Consider the following 26,732-nt stretch of genomic DNA (forward strand, 5'->3'; position numbering starts at 1 on the left):
CTTACAAATGAACATGTGAAACAAAACCAACTTGTTCACAATCCATACCCTGGAAGCTATAAAGAAAAAAAAGTGAGATTTAGATTAAAATAAAACAAAAATAACAACGAAACACACATGTAAGCAAATAAAATAAATAACAAGAAAAAGGTAAGTGTAAGAAGAATACAAAAAGAAAAATATACAAAATCTTAAGTGTAAGATAGAGAATTATAGGAATTTAAGGAATAAATTAATAATTACAAGAACTAATCACTGTAAAAGTAAACAAAAATAACTATAAATCAGTGAGGGCTGGAGAAAAATAATCTGCTAAGGGGCTCTGAGAAAAGATATTTACTGACATACAAAATGTTCAATGTACAAAAATTATGTATCCTAACTTTTCAAAACACATCATCAGGTTAAGAGAAATCATGGTTTATAAACCTGTATACCCTTGGCCTTCTACACTTCTGTATTCTACACCTGGCCTTCAGAATTTCAAACGGTAGGGTTTTTCAAAAGATGAACCAACTTAAACTAAATGATAAGGCATACTGATACTACGAGGAAAGAAAATACTGGAGTTTGTCCTGTTCCATAAACTTGGCACTGACTATAGAAAAAAGAAAGCCTCACATTTTCTATGCATCAGCATGACTGGTATAGCATTTCTCAAAGTGTGGTCCAGGTATAACTGGGACCTTAGTCCCCTAAGAGAACTTCACGAGATCAAAACAATTTTCATAATAATTATTTTATTATTTTTTTTTTTTTTGCCGTACGCGGGCCTCTCACTGTTGTGGCCTCTCCCGTTGCAGAGCACAGGCTCGGGACGCGCAGGCTCAGCGGCCACGGCTCACGGGCCCAGCTGCTCCGTGGCATGTGGGATATTCCCGGACCGGGGCACGAACCCACGTCCCCTGCATCGGCAGGCGGACTCTCAACCACTGCGCCACCAGGGAAGCTCATAATAATAATTTTAAAAGCGATTTTTCTTTTTTACTTTCATTCTCTCAGTGTTTTCCAGATACTACATGTGATATGAATGCAGAAGCCAATAAGAAGCCTATTGTCTTTTATTAAGCCAGACATTAAAGAGATTTGCAAAAATGTAAAACGATGCCATTCTTCTCACCAAGTTTTTTGTTGTTTTAGAAAATATTTATTTTTCATTAAAAATGTTATTTAGATTAACAGGTAATGGGTTTTTTTAGAATGAATTACAAGTATTTTTTTAAACTTCCCAATTTTAATTATTAACATGTAATGTGTTTTTAGAATGAATTACAAGTATTTTTTTAAACTTCCCAATTTTAATTTCTAATATGGTCAGTATAAATAGACACAACCCACATAAATAAAAGCTCTTTGAGATCCCAGTAATTTTTAAGAGTATAATGATGTTCTGAGACCAAAAAGTTTAAGTACCACTGACTGCACAAGAGATAAATAACAACACACACATACACAAAGCAACCTCTTCCTACCTCTGCCCTGGAAGACCATTACTGCTATTTGTATCACAGAAATTTCTAACAGTTCAAACTCTCTAGTGACCAGTAAAGAAAGAAGTCTGGTGGGGGTAAAACTGGACAGGAAATTAAAAGCAAAGAAATTAAATGCTTCCTTTTCAGTTAGAAGGCTGTCATTCTGATTGGAAGGCAAAATTCTGGGCAATTAAGTAGAAGATATTTCAAAATTAACTAACCTCCATGTTTATGCCATAAGCAATAATTTAATGCTTTCACATTCCTCCTACAGCTGCTTGAAAATTCATACTAAACCCTAATTTATTCAGTACAAAGCTAGATTCTCAGGTTGATATACATATCTCCAATGAAAACTGTGAATTATTTCATACTACCTTCATCCTCAAACTGTTAGCCTACCAATGTTAATGCCTATGCAGAAAATGCCATACTTGCATACTAAAAAGAAAATGCAAAGCTTACTAAGGATAAAAATAGAATTAATTCCTGAATCGTAAAATTCTCACAATTTCTGTAACCTGTGAAGTAAAACTTTTATTCAACAATCTCAAAGCAACCAACTTCTCAATCTAAAAGGAAAGAAATTCCCAAAACAGACTAACTTTATTAGCAGTCATTTTACCCTGAGATATACTACTTAAATTGAGAAACAACTAAGTCTAATACTAGAGGAAAGGCTGTATAAGTTAACTAATTTGTTTAGTACTGGAAATTCTTTCTTGTCCATCAAAATGTTTTTATAACTCAGTACCAAACTGCAAATGACCATTAACTAAGCTTTTAGAAAGGCTCTGGGTCCTCCAGCCTCCCGGTTGGCACCTAATATCTAAATTACTTCACTTTTCAGGTATGTTTAGCATTTAGTCATCCTATAATAAAAGAAACCTTATAAGAAAAAGCCACTCCTGTTTCAATACTATTTTTTCATCAGAAGATTTTAATTTAATGCTCCTCTGCTTATTCCTCACTACAAGTAAAAGTAGTCCAAGAGTGATGTCATGGAAAACAGCTTCCCTAGCCTTTAGAGATTGGATCCAGTGAGAATTCTAGGAAAAGCCTCTATTGGGGAATAAAACCCCAAATCTTCTACTAAGTTACTTCCTAACATGAAATCATCAATACTATAATGTTAACACCTTAGTTTTACATAAGAAATAAACAACTAAACTGAACCTTTTGGAAAGTCCTGATGTTATGATACAGATTTCCTGCAAATCTTAAAATGATGCAGAATCATTAACTAAATTCAATGATCTTATCAGAGACAAAGAATACATCTTCTATCTGTTTTTATCTGCTTCAATGATTCAGCCAGATGAGTTTTAAAGGTCTTATATTAAAAACAAAAAGTCTGAGGAAATATCTTGCCACTTGCCTCTTTGCTGTTTCTTGAAAAACAGCCACACACCCGCCTTAAGACCTCTGAACCTGCCATTCCCTCTGCCTGGACCACTAATCCCAATATACATGGCTCCCTTCAGGTCTTTACTCCAGTGTCTTATCTCAGTGAGGCCTTCCCCAAACCCCCTCTTTAAAATCGAAAACCACCCACCCGCCCCACCCAACAGAATATCCTCCTGTTCTTTTCCTGCTTTATTTTTCTCCATAGTATATTAAATGGAGATACAGGCTATTTTCTTCAGTTTACTTTTTTGTTGTTTTCTTTTTGTTTTGTTTTGTTTTGTTGACTGTTGTATCCCCAGAACCTTTCTAGGAACAGTGCTTGGCACATAATAAGTGCTTAATAAATATTTGTGGGATGAATAAATAAATTTAACCCTCGCAACCCTCCATGTTCTGTAACCATCCCTGATTTGGAGATGAAAAAAAAATCAAAGCTCACAGACGTTAAGTAACTTGCCCAAGGCTATGATTCTTCATAAGCTGGGGTCAGTCTGACTTCAGAGCCTTCGAGTTTAACCACTATCCTGCAATGCTTCACCAATAACTGCCTTTCATTTCTCTTCAATAAAAAGCCCACAACAGCTACAGCATTCCAATTCAGAGGAAATATATGCTAATAAATTAATCCGACCCTTCAGAAGCTATAGATTCATTCTCTTCACAGTTAATGTTATTCACTCTGAAAACGTTTAAAATAGGAAAGGGCAAGTTTCAGAACAGGCCAGCTACATCATTTTTGGGGCCCAGGGAAAAATGAAAATGTGGGGCCCCTCGCTCAAAAGCAGGAAAAAAGTGTCGTTAAAGGTAGTAAAGTACAAAGCTTTCTCCTTTCTTCTGAGGTCTCTCTTGACATGTCATGGTGTTTTTTTATTTGCTCTTTAATGCATTCTAAGTAAAGAAAAATAAAAATTTACATTATTACCACGAATTTCACCATTCACCTTTATATTGTACAATGCCAGTTTTACGCACAGATTATTAAACCACGTTTGGGGTCCTTCTGGACACCCATGAAGCCACGCCAGCCCTGGTTCCAAGGTTTTAGCCCCAGGTAACCCAAATCAAGGCAGAGAGAAGGCCAAACCTTGAAATTCCCAATGAAGCACTGATTTGACAAAATTTTATCTTCAGGACAAGCGATAAGTCCAATGTATAAAAGCTAGCACATTAAAATAGGCTCTTCCTTTTGCTAATTTAATCCTGCCCGCCTTATATTATTCTGCTTTAAAAAAAAAAGCATATTCGGAAAGACAACTGGTATTGGATTATAAATTTAATAAAACATTTCAGAGAAAAACTCAGAAAACCATTTGTTGGCTAAAAATAACAATATACTAAAAAAAAGCTTCTCTTTCACTTTTTGTGGACCATTTTAAAAAGCCATACATTTTTGATGTGCCAAATAAAAATGATTTCATACTGATCTGTTACACATATGTATCATAAATTCTGACAAATAAGTCCAATTTTCAAACCACAAATATTTATGGCTTATATATCCTAGTATCCCCCCCAAGTTAATCGGCAATAAAAAGTGCAAATTAACATCCTTTACCACTGAAAAACTGGTTCTAAGCACCTACTAAGTGTTGTGATGATTAAAAAAGGGAATTAAATTACATAAATATGAAATTAAGTGTCCCAAAATTGAAATTTTCTATACATTTCTAGATTAAGTGCAGAAATCTGAATGCATTTACAAGCTCTCCAAAAACAATTTTCAAATTAGTAGAGATATTCAGGCATCTTGTTTCCTAGATATGAAAATCAGGCATTAAAATTAGGGTATATATCTTAAAAGCATTTCCTAAATTACAATTTAATCAGATTACCAAATGAAAATGTAAATTCAAAATATAGAAAAGACTAAACAAATGCAAGGTGCTTAATATTCCGAGTAAGAAAAAGGGCATAAGCGGCCTAGAAAAATGAAAAGCAAAGCACTACAGTAACGTTAAATTTGAACTAAAGAATACCGTTATTTAAATAAGCAGTTAGCATTTCGTAGGAAGAAGGCCAAGCAACGTGACTATTATATATCTAGTCGATTCACAGCACTGCTTCGCTATCCCGCACTTATTCCTTATACTTATAATATAGAAATAAAGAGGCAGCAACAGTTAGCCACTACAACATTCACCACTCTGGCAAAGGTTACTTTAAAAATTGCCTTGCATTTTTACAACACTTTACAGCTACAAATTATTTTCACATATATGACCTCATACAGTCCTCACTACCCTGTGATGTGGCTATAACTGACTAGATTTCATAGATAAGAAACCGAGGTTCGGTAAGCGATTTTCTCGGAGTCACCCAGTCGAACCCAGACCTTCTGATTCCGCGTTTTATGCCTCGCATTTCGCATAGTTCTATTTCAGGCACACACAGAATTTTTAAAGGGAAGAAACGGGTTAGGGAGAAAATAGTCATGGTACCTGCAGCTGTGTGCTGCAAAAAATGGCTGAATTATGCTTCTTCCTTTTTTTTTTTTTTCTCCTTGAAAAAAATTAAATTTCAAACAATTTAAGTAAACTCAAAGACAAATTAGATCCCGGCGTCAACCAAATGTGTGATTCGGGTCGGTGCAGAAAGGGCTACCGAATCCGTGCCTAGCGCGGGGCCGCGGACGAAGCCCGGGCTCCCGCAGGCCGGAGGGCCAGGGGCGGCTACGCACCTCGGGGGTCCGTCCAGCTTCTAGTGGACGGCAGTCTGCATCAGGAAGAAGCGGGCCGGACGGTGGGCGGTCGGGCGCCGGGACGGCACTCAGCTGGCTCCTCGAACGTCTACAAGGGGCCGCTCCGGGGCCGGGCCGGGGCGCTCCGGCGGGGGGCGAGTCTGCGCGCCTGCGGCCCCCACGAAACCAGTCCTGGGAAAGAAGACAGCGCTGAGACGCGATTCGAGACAGTCGGGATCTGCGCGAGGCGGAGCGGCGTCGGGGCCGGGCCCGGCCTTGCCAACGCCAGGGGCCTCGCAGCGCCCGGCAGGGGTCGGCGGTAGGGCCGACTCGGGGCCTCGGGCGGAGGGGCTGGGGGGTCGCGGGCAGCAGCAGAGGTGCAGGCACTGGCGACGTCGACGACGGCGACTCTGGGCTTCTGCTCCGAAGCGCGCCGAGCCTCAGGATCACCCACGCCGGGGGTGGAGGAAGGCGGGAAAGGGGCGGGCAAGGGGCGGAGCGTGCGGGGCCACGAGCCAGGGGCCGCTCCGGGCCGCGCGCCCCCTGCGGGCCACGGGAGCCGCCCGGGGCCCGCCCAGGGAGGCGGGGCCTGCCGGCATGGGGTTCCGTCCGCCGTCGTCGCAAAGCGGAAGCCTGCCACGCGGGTAGGGAGGTCGTGGGGTGGGAAGTCGAGAGTTGGAACGGAGGCCTGGGAGGCGCCCTCGGCTCCCACCGGCGCCTCGAGGGGGCCCGCGCGCGGGGAGCGGCCCGGAGGGTGTTTACCTTCCCCCTGGTCGAGCGCCAATGCCGCCATCTTTCAGCCAGCGCGCGTCACTTCCGGCGCCGCGGGAGCGGGAGCGGGTGTGGGAGCGGGGTGGGGGCAGGGCTGTCCCACGCCCACGGGCCCCACGTTCTGCAGGCCACGGCAGCGGGCCTCACCGAGGGAAGAAGGCGGCCCGACGCTGCCGCCGCGGGCCCGGCCCGACGTGGCTTCCCGCGCGGCTTCGCCGTCGGGGCTGGGAACTCTCGGCATTGCTGGTCCCCTCGCCTCGGTCCCACTTCGTTTGCACGAGCGGTGGGCTCGAGCCAGTGGGGTGCGCCCACCCTCGACAAGTTGAGGGTTAGGAAACCCGGGAAATGTCATTTTGCATCTTACGGTAGGGGTGGGGGAATGAGGGACGACGTGGAGGGAGCTTTGCGGTATGTACCTGTGTTACAAACGTGACTACGTCTACGCCACATAATATTGTTTTAAAGGCAACTTGCATGGGATTGTTGCATCATACCTCCACTTGGCTAGTTGCACAAGTTACGCGTTTCAGAAATACATTTCCCAGAGGTGAGAAAATTCATAGAAAACGGCACGCCTGCACCGCACAGAAATGCCGGATCTAAAAACGCTGTTCTGTTTCTATTTGCGTCAAAATAAGATAGCAAGAACGAACATTCAGAGGGCAGTGATTTGGGGGGTTGTTCGCTTTTGACAAATCGGTTCTAGAGTTGTAGCTAATGCTTTTCACATACCGCCTTTTCTTGATTTAAGAATTTAAAACTACATTACAAGACTGTTTTGTAAATTTATTGTTGTGAAATCTCTCTGTGGGAAAAGTGTAGATGACAGAAAAACACAGTTGGAGGCCACTGGTTCTACAACTAACCTTAAATTAAGTCATCCATTGCCCATTTCTGATCCTAAACTGAGAGATTTCTCCTACCCCCACCCCCTGCCACCATTTTCTCTCTACACCAATATCCCGAAGATATTGGGAGATGTATGGCTAAAAACGATCATTAATCTCTTTCTAGCAAACTTGAATATGTCATGTTTCCCAAGGGGCCAAAATAGCACACTGTGTACCGTTTTGCTGAAGTAGACTACTCCGTGGGAAAAAATAGTGAATCACTTTAATGTTTTGAAAATAGGGAAATACGTGTCCCTTTTATGATTTAAACTATAAAACAAGCTTTAAAAAACTGTAAGCCATAAATAACTTTTTAAAAAATAAATTTATTTTTGACTGCGTTGGGTCTTCATTGCTGTGCGCGGGCTTTCTCTAGTTGCGGCGAGTGGGGGCTACTCTTTGTTGCAGTGCGCGGGATTCTCATTGCTGTGGCTTCTCTTGTTGTGAAGCACAGGCTCCAGTAGTTGTGGCTCGCGGGCTCTAGAGCGCAGGCCCAGTAGTTGTGGCGCATTGGCTTAGTTGCTCCGGGGCATGTGGGATCTTCCTGGACCAGGGCTTGAACCCGTGTCCCCTGCTTAGGCAGGCGGATTCTTAACCACTGCGCCACCAGGGAAGCCCTCTGTAATGTTTTAAAGTTATTTTATAAAATATAAAATGCATATTTTATTATGCATTTTCTTTCCTCGAAAACTTTTGCCAAGCACTCTGTAGCTCTTCAGGGGTTTTTTCTAAGCCCCTCAGGGTACACCGGTATCCCCCAAATCAGTACAAACTTCTGCGGGTCCACACCAAGACTTGTACACTGACACATTCCAACAGGATGGTGGCTGTTGTCCTAGGCCTTATTTCCGGGTCCCTATCCCAGATGGAACCTTCAAAATGCAATCAGGATCCCCTGTTTGATCCCAAACTTTTCCAGCCTTGAAAGTTTGTTGTTTTAACAGCCAAACAGAATATTATGTTGCATGACTAATAAAAAATCGGTGTCTTCATGAATGTTGGAGGAATCCTGGTTAATGTTTACACATCTTAGGCATCGTTGGTCACCTGTCACTTGGAATGGCTCTTCTTAGCTTCTCTCCTGTTACTACCTCTGGCCTTCTGGTCTTTCACCACCTCTCCATATTTCTCCAACTCTCTCTTTGCACTTTGTGACTCAAACTTAATTCTCCCCCCACTTCCCTAGCAAAGCAAAAACCTAAAGCCATCACAAGGAAACTGCAATCTCTTTAAACAGGTCATGGCTTCTAGAGATCCTTACACAGGGATGTTCTTTCTGGTCATCTCTAAGTCAGATCTGTACTATTTGGTGGGAACCCATTCTTAAAAATATCAATTGTTTCTCCCATCTTCTCACTTCCCCAGTCTCATGAGCCCCCAGACCAATCCCCTGGGCCCAGCTAGGAGAATACGAAATTCCTGAACATCCAAAAGGGATGTGGACACAAAAACAAACAAGCAAAGGCCCTTCACGGGGCACTCCCCCCATGAAACAGGTGTGTCTGAAATATTTTCATTTGTGTTATTTCACCAATGTGCGGAGCTACCTCAAGGAAAATGAACTGATAACATGCCTTTATGGTCAAGGGGACTCAACACTATAATTCTTCCAGGAACCAAATGCTTCTTCATATTTCACTTCCATCCTTAAAGCCCTAGCAAACAATTCTCTGCCTGCGGTTGTTAGAGTAACTGCTTTGCACCTGGGGCCAGCCAACAAGGATTCAAAAACACTCAGCTTTGGTTTCAGAGGCCCTAACACTCTGACACATTTAGACAACATGGGGTGGTGTGTGACCTACCACAAGTGGGGTGATGTAATCTGGGCTTGAGCGTGTCAAGCAAGGTTACTTGGAGGCAGTGATTGCTAAGTTCAGTCCAAAGGGAAGGAGGAAAGGGAAAAAGAGTAAAGGATACTCACAGGGCAGTGCCTTCCAATCCTGGAAGAGGCAGCGAGGCACCTTTATTTAGAGAACCGCTGAAAATTTATATAGGGTTACAATAGGACCCGAAGGGCAGAGAGAAAAGAAGCAAAAATCAGGAAGGCTGGCATGTATAGACCTTGGCAGACAGGGCTTCTCCCCTCTTGTGTTGCCTCTCACCCCATGCTCTTTCCACTGTATTATGTTATTTTATAGATTAACATATTCAGTGATCTTCACACTTGCATTTGTTTTACTCCTAGTTAATTCAATACATTGTTCACTTATAATCTACTATACTAATTTATTTATGCCATAAATATTTATGAGTACCTACTATGTACCAAGTCCTGTTCTAAGCACTGTGGATCTATCAGTGACCAAAACATATAAAAATCCTTGCCTTCTTATAGACTGCGTACGTCCGGCAATAAACAAAATAAATAAGCAAATTATATGGTCTCTCTTAGAATGTGACCATATGGGAAATAATAGAGCAGGATAAAGAGATTACGAGTGTCAAGGGGGAGAGGTGTTCCAGTTTTAACTGGGATGATAGGGTAGTCATTTTAGCCTTTTTTTTTTTTTTTTTTTGGCCACACTGCGTGGCATGCAGGATCTTAGTTCCCTTACCAGGGATTGAATCCACGCCCCTGCAGTGGAAGGGCGGAGTCTTAACCATTGGACCACCAGGGAAGTCCCTTTTTTTTTTTCTTCTGTTATTTTACCTTGACTTGAAGGAGATGGGGGACCAGACTGTGTAAAGCCTTTTTGGCCATTATAAGGTCTTTGGCCTTTGAGAAATTAGGAACCTTTGGAAGGTTTTGAGAAGAGGAGTAATATGATTAACACTCAGGCTGCTGTGTAGAACAGAATTTAGGCATAATGTAATATACAACATGATGACTATAGATAACACTGGTGTATGGTATATTTGAAATTTACTCAAAGAGTGGATCCTAAAAGTTCGCACCACAAGGAAAAAAGCATTTTTTCTTTTTTTTTTCCCCCCTTGTATCTGTATGAGATGATGGATGTTAACTAGACAAATTGTGGTGATCGTTTCATAATATATGTAAGTCAGGTCATTATGCTGTACACCTTAAACTTACACAGTGCTGTATGTCAGTTACATCTCAATAGAACTGAAAGGGGAAAAATACACTGGAAGATAATACACACAAAAAAATAAAATGAGCAGTTAAAAAAAAGAATTAGGCAGACAAGTGTGGAAGCAGGGAGATGGGTAAGGAGACAGACTTTTCCAACGATGGAGTGGAATGGGGGCCACAGTGGAGGCGGTGAGAACTGGCCAGAGTCTGCAAATATTCTTGAAGGTAGAACCAACAGAATTTCCTGGATGTAGGGATAAAGGAAAGAAAGGTAGCAAAGAAGGATGGAATTTTCATTTCCTGAGATCTGGAAGACTTCAAGAAGGAGTGGGTTTGAAGGGAATGGGGGAAAAAGGAAAAGGTGCAAGGAGTAGAACCTGGGGCGTGCCAAGGGTAGGCAGCCATCCCAGAGAACATCAGAAACTGGTCTAGGAGACTAGAGTGTGGTACACTACAAGCTGGGGAGACACGTACTGTAAGTTGCTGAACATCCACCGTCAATAAAAGATACGGTGAATGTCGCCATTTTTTTTTTTTTTTTTTTTTTTGCGGTACGCGAGTCTCTCACCGCTGTGGCCTCTCCCACTGCGGAGCACAGGCTCCGGACGCGCAGGCTCAGCGGCCGTGGCTCACGGGCCCAGCCGTTCCACGGCATGTGGGACCTTCCCGGACCGGGGCACGAACCCGCGTCCCCTGCATCGGCAGGCAGACCCCCAACCACTGAGCCACCAGGGAAGCCCGAATGTCGCCATTTTTAAAAATTAATTTTTATTGGAGTGTAGTCGATTTACAATGTTGTGTTAGGGAATTCCCTGGCGTGGAATGTGGTTAGCACTCTGTGCTTTCACTGCCAAGGGCCGAGGTTTGATCCCTGGTCGGGGAACTAAGACCCCGCAAGCCGCGAGGCACGGCCAAAAACCGAACAAACAAAAAATACAATGTTGTGTTAGTTTCTGCTGTACAGCAAATTGAATCAATTATACATATATACACTCTTTTTTAGATTCTTTTCCCATATAGGTCATTACAGAGTATTGAGTAGAGTTCCCTGTGCTATACAGTAGGTTTTTTGTTGGTTATTTTATATATAGCAGTGTGTATGTGTCAATCCCAGTCTCCCAATTTATCCTTCCCCACCCTTTCCCCTTGGTAACCATAAGTTTGTTTTCTACATCTGTGACTCTATTTCTGTTTTGTAAATAAGTTCATTTGTACCATTTTTTTTAGATTCCACAATATAAGCGATATCATGTGATATTTGTCTTTCTCTGTCTGACTTACTTCACTCAGTATGACAATCTCTAGCTCCATTTTAACTGAAAATATTTACCTTGAAATGCAGTCTAGACAATGCCCCCTTGAAAATGAAAACATTAAAAAATAAAATTTTAAAAGAAATTCACCACTTTTGTGCTCCTTACAAGCTAATGAAAAATAACCCTGTGTTTCAGAAGCCTCAACATGCAAGCCACACATTCATGAGGTGTTTGGGAGATTACCAAGGGGCTGAGGGTAAGTAGAGCAAGGGCTGGGCTCTGGGGCACTCCAACGTTAGGGAGTCATCTGGGAGAAGATAGAGAGCTGTCAAGGAGACAGAGAAGGAGTAGCCAGTGACATAAGAGTAAAACAGAGTGTGGTATGCTAAGCTGGCTAGAAAAGTACTGTAAGTTGTTAAACACCCACTATCAATCAAAGATGAAATTAATGCCATCATTTTAATGAAATGTATTTACTTTGAAACAATGTAGACAATACCCCCTTGTAAATGAAAATGTTAAAAAGAACAAATCCTCCCCTAAAGTTAATCATTTTTATGTTCTTTATGAACCAATGAAAAGCAACACTATACTTTAGAAGCCTCAAGACACAAGCCGCATGTTCATCAATACTGCACTTCAGTAGATCTGCATGCAAACACACACACATCCTAAGTGTGAACACCAGAGTTGAGGTGAGTGGGAGCAATGAAGAGCTGCTATATGGTGTTTGCTTGATGAAAGAAGTGAAGAAAAGCCTCCAGTAACTACTGTTGCCAGAGCACAGCTTTAGGGTTTGGGGACTGTGGTTAAGGATAGAGACGGGATTGAATCTAGGCTCTGAGGTTATTTATTGGTTCTAAAACTAAGTTCTTTAAAAAAAACAGCTATGCATAGCCGTCTTGGGACAAAATGTCTTTGTCAATACAGGGCACGGAGGGACTTCAGGTAAGTCAGTTCTGGCCTCTTCAGCTTGGGGCGGGGGTAGCTGAAGTGGAAGCAGGGGAGGTACATGTGAACAACTGGGGCCCAGGCCTGGCTGAAAGGATGGCTGAACTTTCTGCTGTCCTGGGAGCATGACTTGGGAGGGACACTGGAATACTAAACATAAGTGGGGCAGGATGGCCCTCTGGGAATGGAAGTCTCAAGGTTGTGAAGATGGTGATTTTCCTCAAATTTATCTACAGATTTAAAACAATCCCTATCAAAAGTGTTCTCCTTATACAAGCAAACACCATGTACCTGTGGCACTTCGGTCATCTTCACCAGAGAGCAGTGCAGGAGACTGTGCAGCACAGTGCTTCAACATGTGGGTCTGGGTCTGACTGCGTGGGTTCAAATCCTAGATCCTCCATTTTTTTGCTTTATGCCTTGGGGCAATTTATTTTTAAAAAATTTTTATTTTATATTGGAGTATAGTTGATAAACAACGTTGTGTTAGTTTCAGGTGTACAGTAAAGTGATTCAGTTATACATAGACGTGTATCTATTTCAAATTCTTTCCCCATTTAAGTTATTACAGAATATTGAGCAGAGTTCCCTGTGCTATATAGTAGGTCCTTGTTGGTTATCTATTTTAAATATAGCGGTGTGTGTACATGTCAATTAATTTCACCTTTCCAAGGATATGGACCATCTCCAAGGGTAATTGTTTTTCTTTTTTTTTATACTAAGTATTTTATTGTATGCTGCCACCAGTGTATATAAAATAATTACCCTTGTGAAACAGAAATTCATGAATATTCGGAGAGGTAGACTGACAAAAGTAGAAGTTTGTATAGTATGGCACGTGTTACAGAGACAGGCTTTTGTACAGGCTTCAAATTTGGCTTTCCTTTGAATATTCACCGGTTTATGAAAAGTGGTTTAAAAACCTTGCAAAGATTCATTTTACTACAAAAAGTAACAGACTTTCTGAGGTCTGAAGGGATTTGTACTTGAAGATACTCCAGTCAGCAGGGGGTCATGTTGAGCATTCTGCAGACAGAATTGTTTAAAATCTGCAGCTGCCTGGGAAACCTTTACGCGGTTGAGCCCGGCCTCCAGCCGGAGCTGTTGAACCACTTTCTTCATAGCGGCGACGCTGGAGGAACCAGACATGGCGCACGCGAGAGCTGGGCAGATCGGCAATCCGTCGGTGGATCGGTGGTGGGTCCTCCAAGGGTAATTGTAAGGAACAAATGCAATAAGGACTGTAAACCACTCAGCACCATGCCTGGTAAACAGTAAATATTTATTTATATTATTATTCCTAAGAAATATGTGCTAAGAATTTGGGGGTATTTAGGAAGAGGAGAGCATCCAAAGGAGTAAAAAGATATAATCCCCCCCAAAATAAAATCCCTATCAAAAACCCAGCAGGCTTTATTGCAGAAATTGACAAGCTGATCCTGAAATTTATATGGAAATACAAAGGCTCTAGAAGAGCCAGACCAGTTTTGAAAAAGAACATAGTTAAAGAACTTACACATTCCAAATTCAAAATGTACTATAAAGCTACAGAAATCAAGACATTGTGGTACTGGCATAAGGATAGACATGTAGATCAATGGAACAGAATAGAGAGTCCAGAAATAAATATTTATACAGTCAATTTCTTTTTAACAAAATATTTATTTGGCTGCGCCAGGTCTTAGTTGCGGCATGCAGGATCTTCGTTATGGCATGCGGGATCTTTTTTTTTTTTTTTTTAGTTGCAGCGTGCGAATTTTTAGTTGCAGCATGTGGGATCTAGTTCCCCAACCAGGGCTCAAACCCGGGCCCCCTGCATTGGGAGCACAGAGGCTTAGCCACTGGACCACCCGGGAAGTCCTTGGTCAATTTATTTTTGACAAAGGTGCCAAGGCAATTCCATAGGAAAAGGATTGTCTTTTCAATATATAGTGCTGGTACAATTGGATAACTACATGCAAAAATATGGAGTTAAACCCTTAGCTCACACTATACACAAAATAGATCACAGACCCAAAAGGTAAGAGCTGAAACCATAAACCTTTAAGAAGAAAACATACGAGTAGGGGACTTCCCTGGTGGCACAATGGTTAAGAATCCACCCGCCAATGCAGGGGACACAGGTTCGAGCCCTGGTCCAGGAAGATCACATATGCTGTGGAGGAACTAAGACTGTGTACGCCACAACTACTGAGCCTGCGCTCTAGAGCCCATGAGCCACAACTACTGAAGCCCACACGCCTAGAGCCCGTGCTCTGCAACAAGACAAGCCACCGCAATGAGAAGCCACGCACCGCAAAGAAGAGTAGCCCCTGCTCGCCACAGCTAGAGAAAGCCCGCGCACAGCAACGAAGACCCAATGCAGCCACAAATAAAAATAAATAAATAAATAAATTTAAAAAAAAAAGAAAAAAAAAAGAAAACATAGTAAATCTTTGTGTCCTTGGGTTAGGCAAAGTGTTCTTAAATTTGACACCAAAAGCAAGATTCATAAAAGGAGAAATAAATTGGACTTCATCAAAGGTAGAAGCTTTTGTTCTTCACAGACACCATTAAAAAAATGAAAAGACAAGCTACAGACTGGGAGAAAACATTTGCAAATCATGCATCTGATGAAGACTTGTATCCAGAATATATAAAGAACTCTTGCAACTCAATAATAAGATAAACAACCCAATTTTAAACTGGGTTTAAATACATATTTTACCAAAGAAGAGATATAAATGGCTATTAAGTACATGAAAAGATGTTCAACATAGTCATTAGAGAAATGCAAATTAAAACCACATCTACTAGAATGTCTACAATAAAAAGAAGAGACAATATCAAGCATTGGTAAGGGTGTGGAGAAACTGGAGCTCTCATATGTTGCTGCTGGGAATGTAAAATGGTGCAGCCACTTTGGAAAAATATGGCTGTTCCTCAAGATGTTAAACATAGACTTACCATAGGACTCAGCAAATGCACAACTAGATATTTACCAACATAAAGGAAAATATGTTCTCATAAAAACTTGTACACAAATGTTCATAGCAATATTATTCACAACACCCAAAAAGTGGAAACAATCCCAATATCCATCAACTGGTGAATGGATCAACAAAAGCGGTATGTCCATAAAATGGAATTATATTCAGCAATAGAAAGGCATGAACTACTACTGATAGATGCTACAACATGGATGAACCTCAAAATCATTATGCTAAGTGAGAGAAGCCAGAAGCAAAAGACCACATATTGTATAATTCCATTTATATAAAATGTCCAGAAAAGGCAAATCTGTATATAGAGAAAGACCACTAGTGGTTGCCTGGGGCCAGAGATGGATACGGGGATTGACTGCAAATGGGATTAACATGAGGGATCTCTTTGGCGTGATGGAAATGTTCAAAATCTGGATTGTGGTGATGGTTGTACAACTCTGTAAATTTACTTAAAAGCATTGAATTGTATACTTTTTTTTTTTTCTTCTCGCGCCTTGCAGCTTGTGGGATCTTAGTTCCCCGACCAGGGATTGAACCCAGGCCCGGGCCTTGAAAGCACCGAATCCTAACCACTGGACTGCCAGGGAATTCCCCAAGTTGGAGCCAATGTTAATACTATTATTAATAGCATTATTTTCAGTGACATTTCTACTTCCAATAAAAGTTTCTGACAGTGAAGCATATTATATACTATTACCAACAAATTTTATATTTTTTATTGAGATATAATTCACATACCGTAAGATTCACCCTTTTAAACAGTACAATTCACTGTTTTTTAGTATATTTGCAGTTGTGTAACCATCACCACTAATTCCACATCTTTATTACCTCAGTGGGTTTTCTGAATTGGCTGGTACGGTATAACTATTTAGAATGTAAGATAAATTCGAAATTTAGGAACTTACAAATTTAGAAGTTAAATTTGTTCAAATTTAGGAATTAAATGCCTCCACCCAAATACAATATATTGTACAGTTTCTACCATCACTTAACCAATGAATGCATTTATTGAAATGTAACTTACTATTTTAGGTTAACTGTTGTACCCCAAACTTGTGTGATAGAAAACATATATATATTAAAAAAATGTTTTATATATGTAAACATATATGTTTACAAAATACGTTTATTTTATTGAAGTATAGTTGATTTACAATGTGTTAATTTCTGCTGTACAGCAAAGTGATTTAGTTATACATATATATACATTCTTTTTCATATTCCTTTATGGTTTACTACAGGATGTTGAATATAGTTCCCTGCGCTATGCAGTAGGACCTTGTTGTTTATCCATCCTATATATAATTGTTTGCATCTGCTAATCCCAAACTCCCAATCCATCCCTCCCTGACTCCCCCTCCCCCTTGGCAACCAGAAGTCTGTTCTCTATGTCTGTGATTCTGTTTCGTAGATAAGTTCATTTGTCATATTTTAGATTCCGCATATGTGATATCATATGGTATTTGTCTTTCTCAGATAGAAGACATATATTAATTTTAATCTTGCTTAAGTATTCAATGACCACAGGTAACTGAAATACTTACAAATTTCTCCCTACATTTTTTTTCTGGCTAGAAATGAAGACCTGTACATGATAGAAAATTTGTAAAGTGTAGAAATGCGTGAAGAGAAATGAAACTTACTGTAATTCTTTTTAACACGATGAAAAAGGAGTTAATAAAGTCTCAAAAATCTTTAAATTTTAAAATACCGATTTATTGGTAATCGTTCGAGTGAAAAAGTGGGTTTTCTCGGATTTGTTTTTTTCATACAGAATAGTTTTTTGTTATTATATGCACATTTTACTGAAAATCAGGAAGTCAAACAAGAAAGCAATAGCTCTTACCAGAAACAAAATTCCAAGTACATTAAAATAAGTCAGATTATAAATATCTTTAGTATATTCACTACTCTTTGCTTTTTTCACTGTTTTAAAAAACAAATCCCCAAAGAATAATTTTACATTTGATTTTAGAGCGGGTGATTTTTAACTATATTTTCTTACATTTAAGATTTACAAAAAATATGTATGTACAGATTGTTTTATGTTCTTGGGATAAAAAAGCATTTGATGACTCCCAATTTCCACTGAATACTATCTGTACTCTCAAACATGACATTTGAAGACCTTCACTTTTCATTAGCTGCAGAAAAAGTACATTGAATATTTAGAAACAAGAAAGAGTAAAGAAAATAGAGATGGAAATTCGGATCGGCTTAAAAAAAATTGGGGCGCTCTCACGACACCTAACTTCTATCCAGTGCTAGCTCCATTAGCGCCACCATGGACCACCTCCCTGGCTCTAGAAAGCTCTCTCCGAGAGCAAGTTAGAGACTTTGCTTTTGCCCTCCCTGGGCCGCGGAACCTCCGCGTGAGGGCGCCCTCCCCACCGCCAGTTCGGTGCGCGGCCACTTTCCGGCCAAGGGCCCCGGCCGAACCCGGAGCTGATCTCGCCTTACTAAATTATAGAAATCGGTAAAGAACGACATTCCCAGCGACTATCTTCACACCCCAGATAAGAATCCCAGGTTTCGGGAAATTCTTTTGGCCCGCCCCACGGGAAGCGGAAATGGCTACACCCTCCCCAGCGCGCGCGTCGGTTGCATCGCCTGCCTAGCAAGGGGCCTTTTTTAGGGCTGCCCTCATCGTTGCCTGCACAAATATGCAACAGGTCTGTCGCGAATAGATCCTGAAACTGGCCTTGTGTATTTTAGTCAGCCTGCCGGCAGGCACTGTACAAATCCATGGGGAGAAAAGTCCAAGCAGTGAGGCCTCCGCTGCACCGGCCATCCTCCTCTCCCAGGCCTGGGCCCTAGTCGGCCCTCCCGCCTCCGCTGCCCCGCCCTGCACCAGGGGGCTTGCGAACGGTCAGGCAGCCACCCGGACGACTTCCTTCCTCTCCGGGCAAGATGGCGGGGGGCGAGGCTGGTGTGACTTTAGGGCAGCCGCACCTGTCTCGGCAAGATCTCAACACTTTGGTAAGTCATCGCTCTGGCAGGATGCTGAAGGAGCTCAGGAGTGGGGATGACCGGGCCTTCCGGGAGGCTTTGAGACGAGGCAGTGCCGGGCTGTCGGGAGCATGGGTTAGGAGGGAGACCCGGAGCCCGGCGCCCTAAGTCGTGCTCGCGCCTCCCCATGCTTCTCTGCTAGTATGCGAGCTGGGAATGAGGCTATGCGGTTGTGAGACCCCGAGCCTCCCGAATCATTCGGCTGGAAAGTCACAGTGTTAAGTATCATTAAGGCTTTTTAGTTCGGAAGGTCTGGGAAGGGAGTATCTACACTGTCCTTAGTGCTAATGCTCTCAAGGTTGGGGGACCTCAAGCTTCCACATCCTCCATAGGCAGTGTGTAACGATGAAGGACTTTTAGGGCTTCCCAGTCATCAGAATGTAAGGTTGCTTGTACAGAAAAAGCGCTTTAGAAGTAGAAGAGGGCTATTCAAATGGTAGAGAACTGTAGGTAGTAAATGTAAAGTCAAAGTTGTGATTTGTCTTATGTACAGCGATTTAAAATAAAAATGTTTGATTGCAGGATGTTACCAAGTTGACGCCACTTTCACATGAAGTTATCAGCAGACAGGCCACAATTAATATAGGTAAGATAAGAATAACTTGGAGACCTGACTTAATTGATCTCCGGCCACTAATTTTAACCTCTCCCTTTGTGTGATTGCCTGAATTACATGAAGATGCAGATATTCAATAAATAGATGTTCAGCTCTTGCGAGCCAAGCACCTGCTAGATATTTTTGGGAAGCCCATGTTGCGCGTGCCTAGCTTACAGACTAGGTGAGAAGAAGCGATAAATACATAAGAAAAGTTTAATAGCATAAGGTGATTGTAGTCATGTAGCATTTTAAAGAAAAGAGGGAAACGCGACTGTACTTGCCACACAGGGTTATTGCAAGGGCAGAGTTTGCGGAAGTTTTGTTTGATATATAAGCTATTACTAACTAGATAATTTTTTTTCTTAATTTGCACATAGAACTTTAGAGAAGAAGTTATGTTGACTGATTGTAAATTTGGGGTATTTGAGAGTCTGCACAAACAACACAGTAAAGCCTAGTTAAAAGTAAGGCTCTACTAATGAGGCTGTTAAAAACTTATAAGATAAAAAAAAAACAACTTATAAGATATGTGCTACCCTTGACAGCATTACCGTAATGATACCTGAGTTGTTTTCTTTGTTTTCATGGATTCCTTTTTGTTGTGTGAGGGCTCCTCATACCTATTTACTTCACTCTGAAAATGCTGGAAAGTTTCTTGATATACAAGATTTCATGTACTTTTTACCAAGTGTTTATTTTAAATGAAGGCATTCTTTTCTGTGAGTAAAAACATAAGATGGATGGCTTTTATTATGCTGAGTATGGTTTAAAACAAGGTTGTCGGTTACATGGAAAGTTCTCCTCAGTCCTGTATCAGAGTAAGTTTTTTGTAATCGAGGATGTGTAGGAGGAGAAATTGAAGTCACTATTAGTTTTCCATTGATGTTTACAGTGAGTTATGGCTTTGGGTTTTCTACTCTAAAACTGAAAAATATGTTGTGTAACTGAATGCACATGAATTAATTTTTTTACTTTGTCTATAGGTACAATTGGTCATGTAGCTCATGGGAAGTCTACGGTTGTAAAAGCTATTTCTGGAGTTCACACTGTCAGGTTCAAAAATGAACTAGAAAGAAATATTACAATCAAACTTGGCTATGCTAATGCTAAGGTGAGCTGTGTACAGTGAAATTAGAAACTAACTTTAATTGTTGAATGTGCAGATAACAAATCCAAGTCTTTTTTTCATTGGAACTTTTAGATTTATAAACTTGACGACCCAAGTTGTCCTCGGCCAGAATGTTACAGATCCTGTGGAAGTAGTACACCCGATGAGTTTCCTACAGATATTCCAGGGACCAAAGGGAACTTCAAATTAGTCAGGTGACCTCTTTTCTGCTAAAAACATTTTACACTTCATATTTTGTTGTTGTGTGATTTGTGCTTTTTGAAATATTTAACTGAGACTTTAAACAGTGAACCTAATTGTTGAATGGCTTTATTTTTGCATTATTTTGTTTTTCTTGTCCATAATGACAATAATTTGAAAAGTCAGGTATTTAAACCTACATTAAGAGATGTACATGTAAGTTCTCCAAAGGAAAAGTATCACATAAGCAGAATGAAATGGAGGGAAACACGGCTCATTGGATTTAAAGGATTCTTTTTGCCAGACCTCATAAATTTCTCTTAAACAGTGTTGTTTCTGTTTCTTAGAGGAGAACAAAGCCATTCTTAATCACGTTTTTTAAATACATGGGCTTGTTACCCATCTGTTTTCTGAATATGATTGCGTATACTTATTCTTTATTAGAGGATACTGTCATCCACCCAGCGATGTTTATGGGGGTTGGGGATATTCCACAAAGAAATTGTAGATTGGGGCAGAGCTGGGACTAGGGAGAGGTGAATGAAGCCCAAAGTTTAAGGGGAGGGAGAAGCTTTAAAAAGAAAAGAAAAGAAAAAGAGCCTCGGTAATCAAGATAAATAGTATTATTTATTTATTTATTTTTAAATTAAAAAAAATTTTTTTTTGGCCCCACCGTGCAGCTTGTGGGATCTCAGTTCCTTGACAGCTCAAACTACTAGTGTTTTCCTTTTCATTATCACTTGGGGTTTTTTGGTTGATTTGCTTTTGGCGTGGCATTGTTGCTGATCCTGTTTTCATTTAAATTTTTGATATTTTGTTCATCATGGATGTTTTGCATGAACTTTGTTTTTTTTAAATATTAAGTTTAAATATTGTTTGTTTTGATTACTGGGTTTTTTTGGGCACCCCCTTAAATTTTGCACCTAGGGCGAGTGGCTCACTTGCCTCGCCCTACTTGTGGCCCTTATCAGATATCAGCAAACTTTTCCTGCAAAGGGCCCAATAGTAAATATTTTCAGCTTTGCAGACCATAGATTCTCTTTGCAACTACTCATCTCTGCTATTGTGTTGTGAAAGCAGACATGATGTGCATGAGTGGTTATGGCAGTGGGCCAGTCTGCTGCCCCTATTTTAGATCGTGAGTGTGAGCATACAATTATTAAAAATAATGATTCCGAATGAGTAGCATAATTTTGTTTAAATGGTGCTGCCATCTGCACTTCAGATGGGCAATTCCAGCTTTTCAAGATGCTAGAGAAGTTTTTGGCAAATTTTTTCAGATGGCACTGCCCATTCTGTTAACACTGGTTTAGCATTCAAATCAATGACATTCCCAGTATATACTTTATACCATATTCACTTTAATTGGATTTGGGAGTTTTTGTATCCAGTTATTTCTACACATAGCTAATTTCATTTGCTTTGTAATGATCTGCAGTGATTTTACTCTCAGCCAGTAGGTAATTTTTGTTGTTGTTCTTTTCATATTTTTTTCCCTCCAGTTTTATTGAGATATAATTGACATACAGAACTGTATAAGCTTAAGGTGTACAGCATAATGATTTGACTTACATACGTCGTAAAATGATGATCACAATAAGTTTAGTGAACATCCATCATCATATAAACTTAAATGAGTAGAAAAAAAATTTTTTCCTTATGATGAGAACTCTTAAGATTTATTCTGTTAACTTTCATGTATAACAAACAGTGGTGTTAACTATATTATATTGTATGTCATATTTCTAGTACTTATTTATCTTATAACTGAAAGTGTGTACCTTTTGACTGCTTTCATTTGATTCCCCCTTCCTCCATCCCCCACCTCTGGTAACCACAGATCTGGTAATCACAAATCTGATCTCTTTTTCTATGAGTTTTTTTGTTTGTTTGTTTTTGAAGTATAATTGAGCCAGTAGGTAATCTTATTTCTGAGGTCTAGAAACACCAAGTCCTGTAACCACTTGACTTTACAGAAATAAAAATTATTTCCATATTCTTATTTCATATTTATATGTAATATTCATATTCTATATATAAAGGGATTTAATTTTAGGAAATCTGTAACTTCAATGTTGAAGTATTGATTGATCTTAGGACTGATTGCTGTTTTTTAATTGTTAGACATGTTTCCTTTGTTGACTGTCCTGGCCACGATATTTTGATGGCTACTATGCTGAATGGTGCCGCAGTGATGGATGCAGCTCTTCTGTTGATAGGTAAATACGTCAGAACTGGTTTGGACAAATCATTGTGGAGCAAATCCAAGATGGACTATTTAAAGGGAAACTAAGGCCTTTAAGGGCCACATCCAGTACCTAAAGGTGACGGAAATGGGAACTAACATGTCAACCAGGATGATATCCTTGTCTACCAACTATCACAAAATAGTAAAGATAGACCTAGGGCAGATGTCTTGTGAGAATTCTTTTGGTAGTATATATTTGAAAAAATCAATAGTGCATTTTCTCCCCTTAGATCACATGAAATGATTTATTAGTTTTATATTTACATGTAAAAGTGCATGTATTTTTTTGTGTGCATCTTTGAGTTGTCTACTGCAACACTGGTGTATAATGGTTTTATTTAGATGCAAATCTCATTCATAATAAGTGCTGAAGTCTAGATGAATTGGGGTTTTCAAGGCTGGTATTGTGCCACCTTCCTTATGTGGGCTGTCAAGAGATTTTGTTGCTATGGGATATAATTTTTAAAAGTATGCCGAGTGGATATAGTACAGGACACCTGAACATCATCACTTAGGATGGTCATTAAGATGCCCAAAAAACATACCTATTTCTTTATAATACCAGTGGTTGTTTTTAGTGTTCTTCCCTCGGTTTGTTAGGGAGTAGCCTCTGATAGTAGCTGAAATTCATGGACTGTGTTAAGTGTCTTCCCTTAATTACTCTCTGCCTCTCAGGAGCTTGACTGGGCCAGAACGTCTCTAAGACTAGACAGAGCCAGAGGGCTCTTCCTTATGCCTGAGCAAAAGCTAAGGGCAGACCCTGAGATGTCAAACTTGTTGAGTCCAAGCTTTTGGCTTAGGACCAGGGAAGAGAGCCAAATGATCAGGAGGCTCCAGTGAATCCAGACACAGTGGATGAAGCAGGGGCAAAGGTGGATGCTCGGCAACGATCCAGGACTTTTGCCTTGAGTAGGGCTAGGGCATTCAAACGTTTCCTTTTTTAGATGTCAGCTAGTGTTTTTTTGGTAGTACAATACACATAACACAAAATTTAGCATTTTAGCCATTTAAAGTATACAATTCAGTGATATTAAGTACATTCACAGTGTTCTACAAGTGTCAGCACTGTCTAGTTCTGGAACATTTTCATCACCCCAAAAGGAAACCCGGTGCCCATTAAGCAATCACTCTGATCCCCCTTTCCCTCAGTCCCTGGCAACCACTAACCTGCCTTCTGTCTCTTATGGATTTGCCTATTCTGACAGATATTTCTAGCTAATTCTCATGCATCTTTTTTATTCTTTATCATTTAGCTGGTAATGAGTCTTGTCCTCAGCCCCAGACTTCTGAACACCTGGCTGCTATAGAAATCATGAAACTGAAGCATATTTTGATTCTACAAAATAAAATTGATTTGGTAAAAGAAAGCCAGGCTAAAGAACAGTATGAACAGATCCTTGCATTTGTACAAGGTAAGAAGCCATAATATCTAATAAAAATCCTCCTCAGTGATAGTAAAATAAACAAAAGCATTTAAAAAAACAAACAAACAAAAAAAAACCATAAGTCTTCGGAATTCCCTGGCGGTCCAGTGGTTAGGATTCTGCACTTTCACTGCCGAGGGAGTGGGTTCAATCCCTGGTCAGGGAACTAAGATCCCGCAAGCCACGCGACATGGCCAAAATAATTAATTAATTAATTAAAAAAAAAATCCATTAAAAAAAACCTTCAGTCTTACACTGTTCTTACTGAGTAGCTACTTTTAGAATTGAAACGGACAATGATTTATTTTATCTTTTAGTGTTCCTTTCCTCTAACAGCAGTGTTTTTCATTTCAGGGAAGACATCTTATTATTGACATTTGATCCTCTCTTAGCCTTGTTTTTCTTGCTAGAAAGGTTGATTTCCTATGCACCCAGTTCTCTCATAACAAAAAAGAATAAATCATTTTGATTAAAACCTCATTGTGTTTGGTCCGTTTCTTTCACCAGCCTGTTTGACATTTAATTAATAAGGAGCAAATACTATATATGCCATCAGTCTTTGATTAGCAGAGTCTATAATTTATCTTGACATTTATTGGGAAGTTAATTACATGTTATCAGAAATCTTTCAACTAGTAAAGTGCTCTTTCCTAGGAGTGTTAGTATTTTCTTCTTTTGAGCAGTTTTATCATTTTGGTGTATTAAATATATCTATTAATATATTTTGACTTTTTTTTCCCTTAAATGCAATAGTATTCATTTTCAGGAGCAAAAACACATAGAATACTGACACTTTTCTAAAAAGAATTATCATTTTCTACCTGTTGCTGGTATTTGGGGATGTTTAGGCATCTATTTTAGTAATCTTAACTGTTTCCTATAATATGTAAAGAACAAGTTCTGTAAAACAAAAATTTTGATCTTTCTGAATTTTGTCTTATAGGTACAGTAGCAGAAGGAGCTCCTATTATTCCAATTTCTGCTCAGCTAAAATACAACATTGAAGTTGTCTGTGAGTACATAGTAAAGAAAATTCCAGTACCCCCAAGAGACTTTACTTCAGAACCCCGACTTATTGGTAAGTGGTAGGATTTTGTCTGATCTTTTCCACATTGGTGATTCCTCTTTAAGGGAATTAGCAATGATTTCTGCAGAGGTGATAATAAATTACAATCTCCATAAAATTTTTTTTGAACTCAGTTAATTCTGAGATTGTATTAGCAGTACTAGATTGCATTACTGATGAGAGAAAGTTTCGAATACAGAAGGAACTTTTAGTCTTTTTGTGCTTGGTATGTGATATGTTATGTGATTGAGATGGAGTAATGCATTATTCTGTATGGAATTATGTTTTAGTCAGGAGCAGGATATTAGAATTTCCATACAAATTATTTCATTGTACCATTAATGAAGATTTTCATCTCTTTCAACTTATTTAAGTGCATAGTACCAATATTGGTATAATTTGATCATCTAAACTCATGATTTCTACATAGATATAGGAGCCTTTTCAAAACAGACATTTGAACCCCTCCCTTCATCCAGGCCTCCCCTCTGTGTGTTGTGGGAAGGGTTCTCTTGGGTGATTGTGATGTGTACCCCTTGTTAATGATCACTGCTCTCAGGACCGAAGTGCAGGTCACATAGTTCTAGGGTTGTGGGGTTTTTTGTTTTTCGTTTTTAATTAATTAATCAATTAATTAATCTTTTGGCTGTGTTGGGTCTTTGTTGCTGTGTGTGGGCTTTCTCTAGTTGCGGCGAGCCGGGGCTACTCTTCGTTGTGGTGCACAGGCTTCTCATTGCGGAGCATGGGCTCTAGGCGCACTGGCTCAGTAGTTGTGGCTCGTGGGCTCAGTAGTTGTGGCTCGTGGGCTCTAGAGTGCAGGCTCAGTAGTTGTGACGCACGGGCTTAGTTGCTCTGTGGCATGTGGGATCTTCCCGGACCAGGGATTGAACCCTTGTGCCCTGCATTGGCAGGTGGATTCTTAACCACTGCACCACCAGGGAAGTCCAATCCTAGGGTTGTTTTGAAGTTTTAAAACTACATTTTTAATGCAGAAATCATATAATATAGAGGTATATGAAGACAAAGGTCTACAGTCTCCCTGCCTCGCCCCTTAGCCCTGAAGTAACCAAAGTTAACAGTTGGTGTGTACTATTCCCGCACCTTTCTCTTTGTTCATATCATCATGTATAAACATATACACATTTCTTGTTTTAGTTTTTGTTTGTGGAAGTGGGATCATACTATGCATAGCTAGTTTTTTCTTTTTTCCTTAACAATATATGAAGGTTATCCTTCCACATCATTACATGTGCTCTAACGTTCTTTTTTAATAGCTGCGTGATACTCCATACTATGGGTGTACCATAATATGCGTCCTATCAATGAACTTTTAAGTTATTTCCACTTTTTCCATCGTAATTAAGGTTGCAGTATACTTAGTTGGAATAATATTAGATTTTGTCACAAAGTCCCCCTTGTATAAATCTTATGTGTCTACTATTTTAGAGAAGTTAACTTAATCAGATTTTTCTGAAGTTAATGTGAATAGAATTGGCTTTAATTTGTTTTGTTTTTTTTAGTTATTAGATCCTTTGATGTCAACAAACCTGGCTGTGAAGTTGATGACCTTAAGGGGGGTGTAGCTGGTGGTAGTATTCTAAAAGGAGTATTAAAGGTAAACTAGGTTTTGGTT

General features: G+C 40.1%; 3 protein-coding genes across 6 annotated transcripts in view; 1 reads left to right on the forward strand and 2 right to left on the reverse strand.

Annotated features, from left to right (window-relative positions):
• KLHL15 (kelch like family member 15) overlaps positions 1–26,732 on the reverse strand; it is a 475,484-nt gene that overhangs the window by 26,003 nt on the left and 422,749 nt on the right. The window contains exons 1-2 of one of the 3 annotated variants that reach the window (XM_049705176.1): positions 5,557–5,660; positions 6–56 (exon numbers count right to left, since the gene is read on the reverse strand). The exons of 1 other annotated variant lie outside the window; for it this stretch is intronic. The gene's annotated coding sequence lies outside the window, so the exon portion shown is untranslated. Of the gene's footprint in view, positions 1–5; positions 57–5,556; positions 5,697–26,732 lie in introns of those variants that run through there. One more of the 3 variants, XM_049705174.1, reaches the window with a different exon arrangement.
• Positions 6,139–26,732, forward strand: part of EIF2S3 (eukaryotic translation initiation factor 2 subunit gamma) — a 28,365-nt gene continuing 7,771 nt past the window's right edge. The window contains exons 1-10 of one of the 2 annotated variants that reach the window (XM_049705179.1): positions 6,139–6,200; positions 11,703–11,763; positions 12,090–12,202; positions 18,977–19,040; positions 20,036–20,163; positions 20,254–20,375; positions 22,486–22,580; positions 23,863–24,021; positions 24,977–25,111; positions 26,620–26,714. In XM_049705179.1, the coding sequence (XP_049561136.1) occupies positions 11,730–11,763; positions 12,090–12,202; positions 18,977–19,040; positions 20,036–20,163; positions 20,254–20,375; positions 22,486–22,580; positions 23,863–24,021; positions 24,977–25,111; positions 26,620–26,714 (945 nt within the window). In that variant the 5' untranslated portion in view covers positions 6,139–6,200; positions 11,703–11,729. Of the gene's footprint in view, positions 6,201–11,702; positions 11,764–12,089; positions 12,203–18,273; positions 18,425–18,976; positions 19,041–20,035; positions 20,164–20,253; positions 20,376–22,485; positions 22,581–23,862; positions 24,022–24,976; positions 25,112–26,619; positions 26,715–26,732 lie in introns of those variants that run through there. The other variant, XM_004283086.4, reaches the window with a different exon arrangement.
• Positions 13,156–13,743, reverse strand: LOC117197871 (guanine nucleotide-binding protein G(I)/G(S)/G(O) subunit gamma-5-like). Its single transcript, XM_033411506.2, has one exon. The coding sequence runs from the start codon at positions 13,605–13,607 to the stop codon at positions 13,401–13,403; it is 207 nt and encodes a 68-aa protein (XP_033267397.1). The 5' UTR covers positions 13,608–13,743; the 3' UTR covers positions 13,156–13,400.

The sequence above is a fragment of the Orcinus orca genome, chromosome X (genome assembly GCF_937001465.1).
Source record: "Orcinus orca chromosome X, mOrcOrc1.1, whole genome shotgun sequence".
Taxonomy (NCBI): Eukaryota; Metazoa; Chordata; class Mammalia; order Artiodactyla; family Delphinidae; genus Orcinus; species Orcinus orca.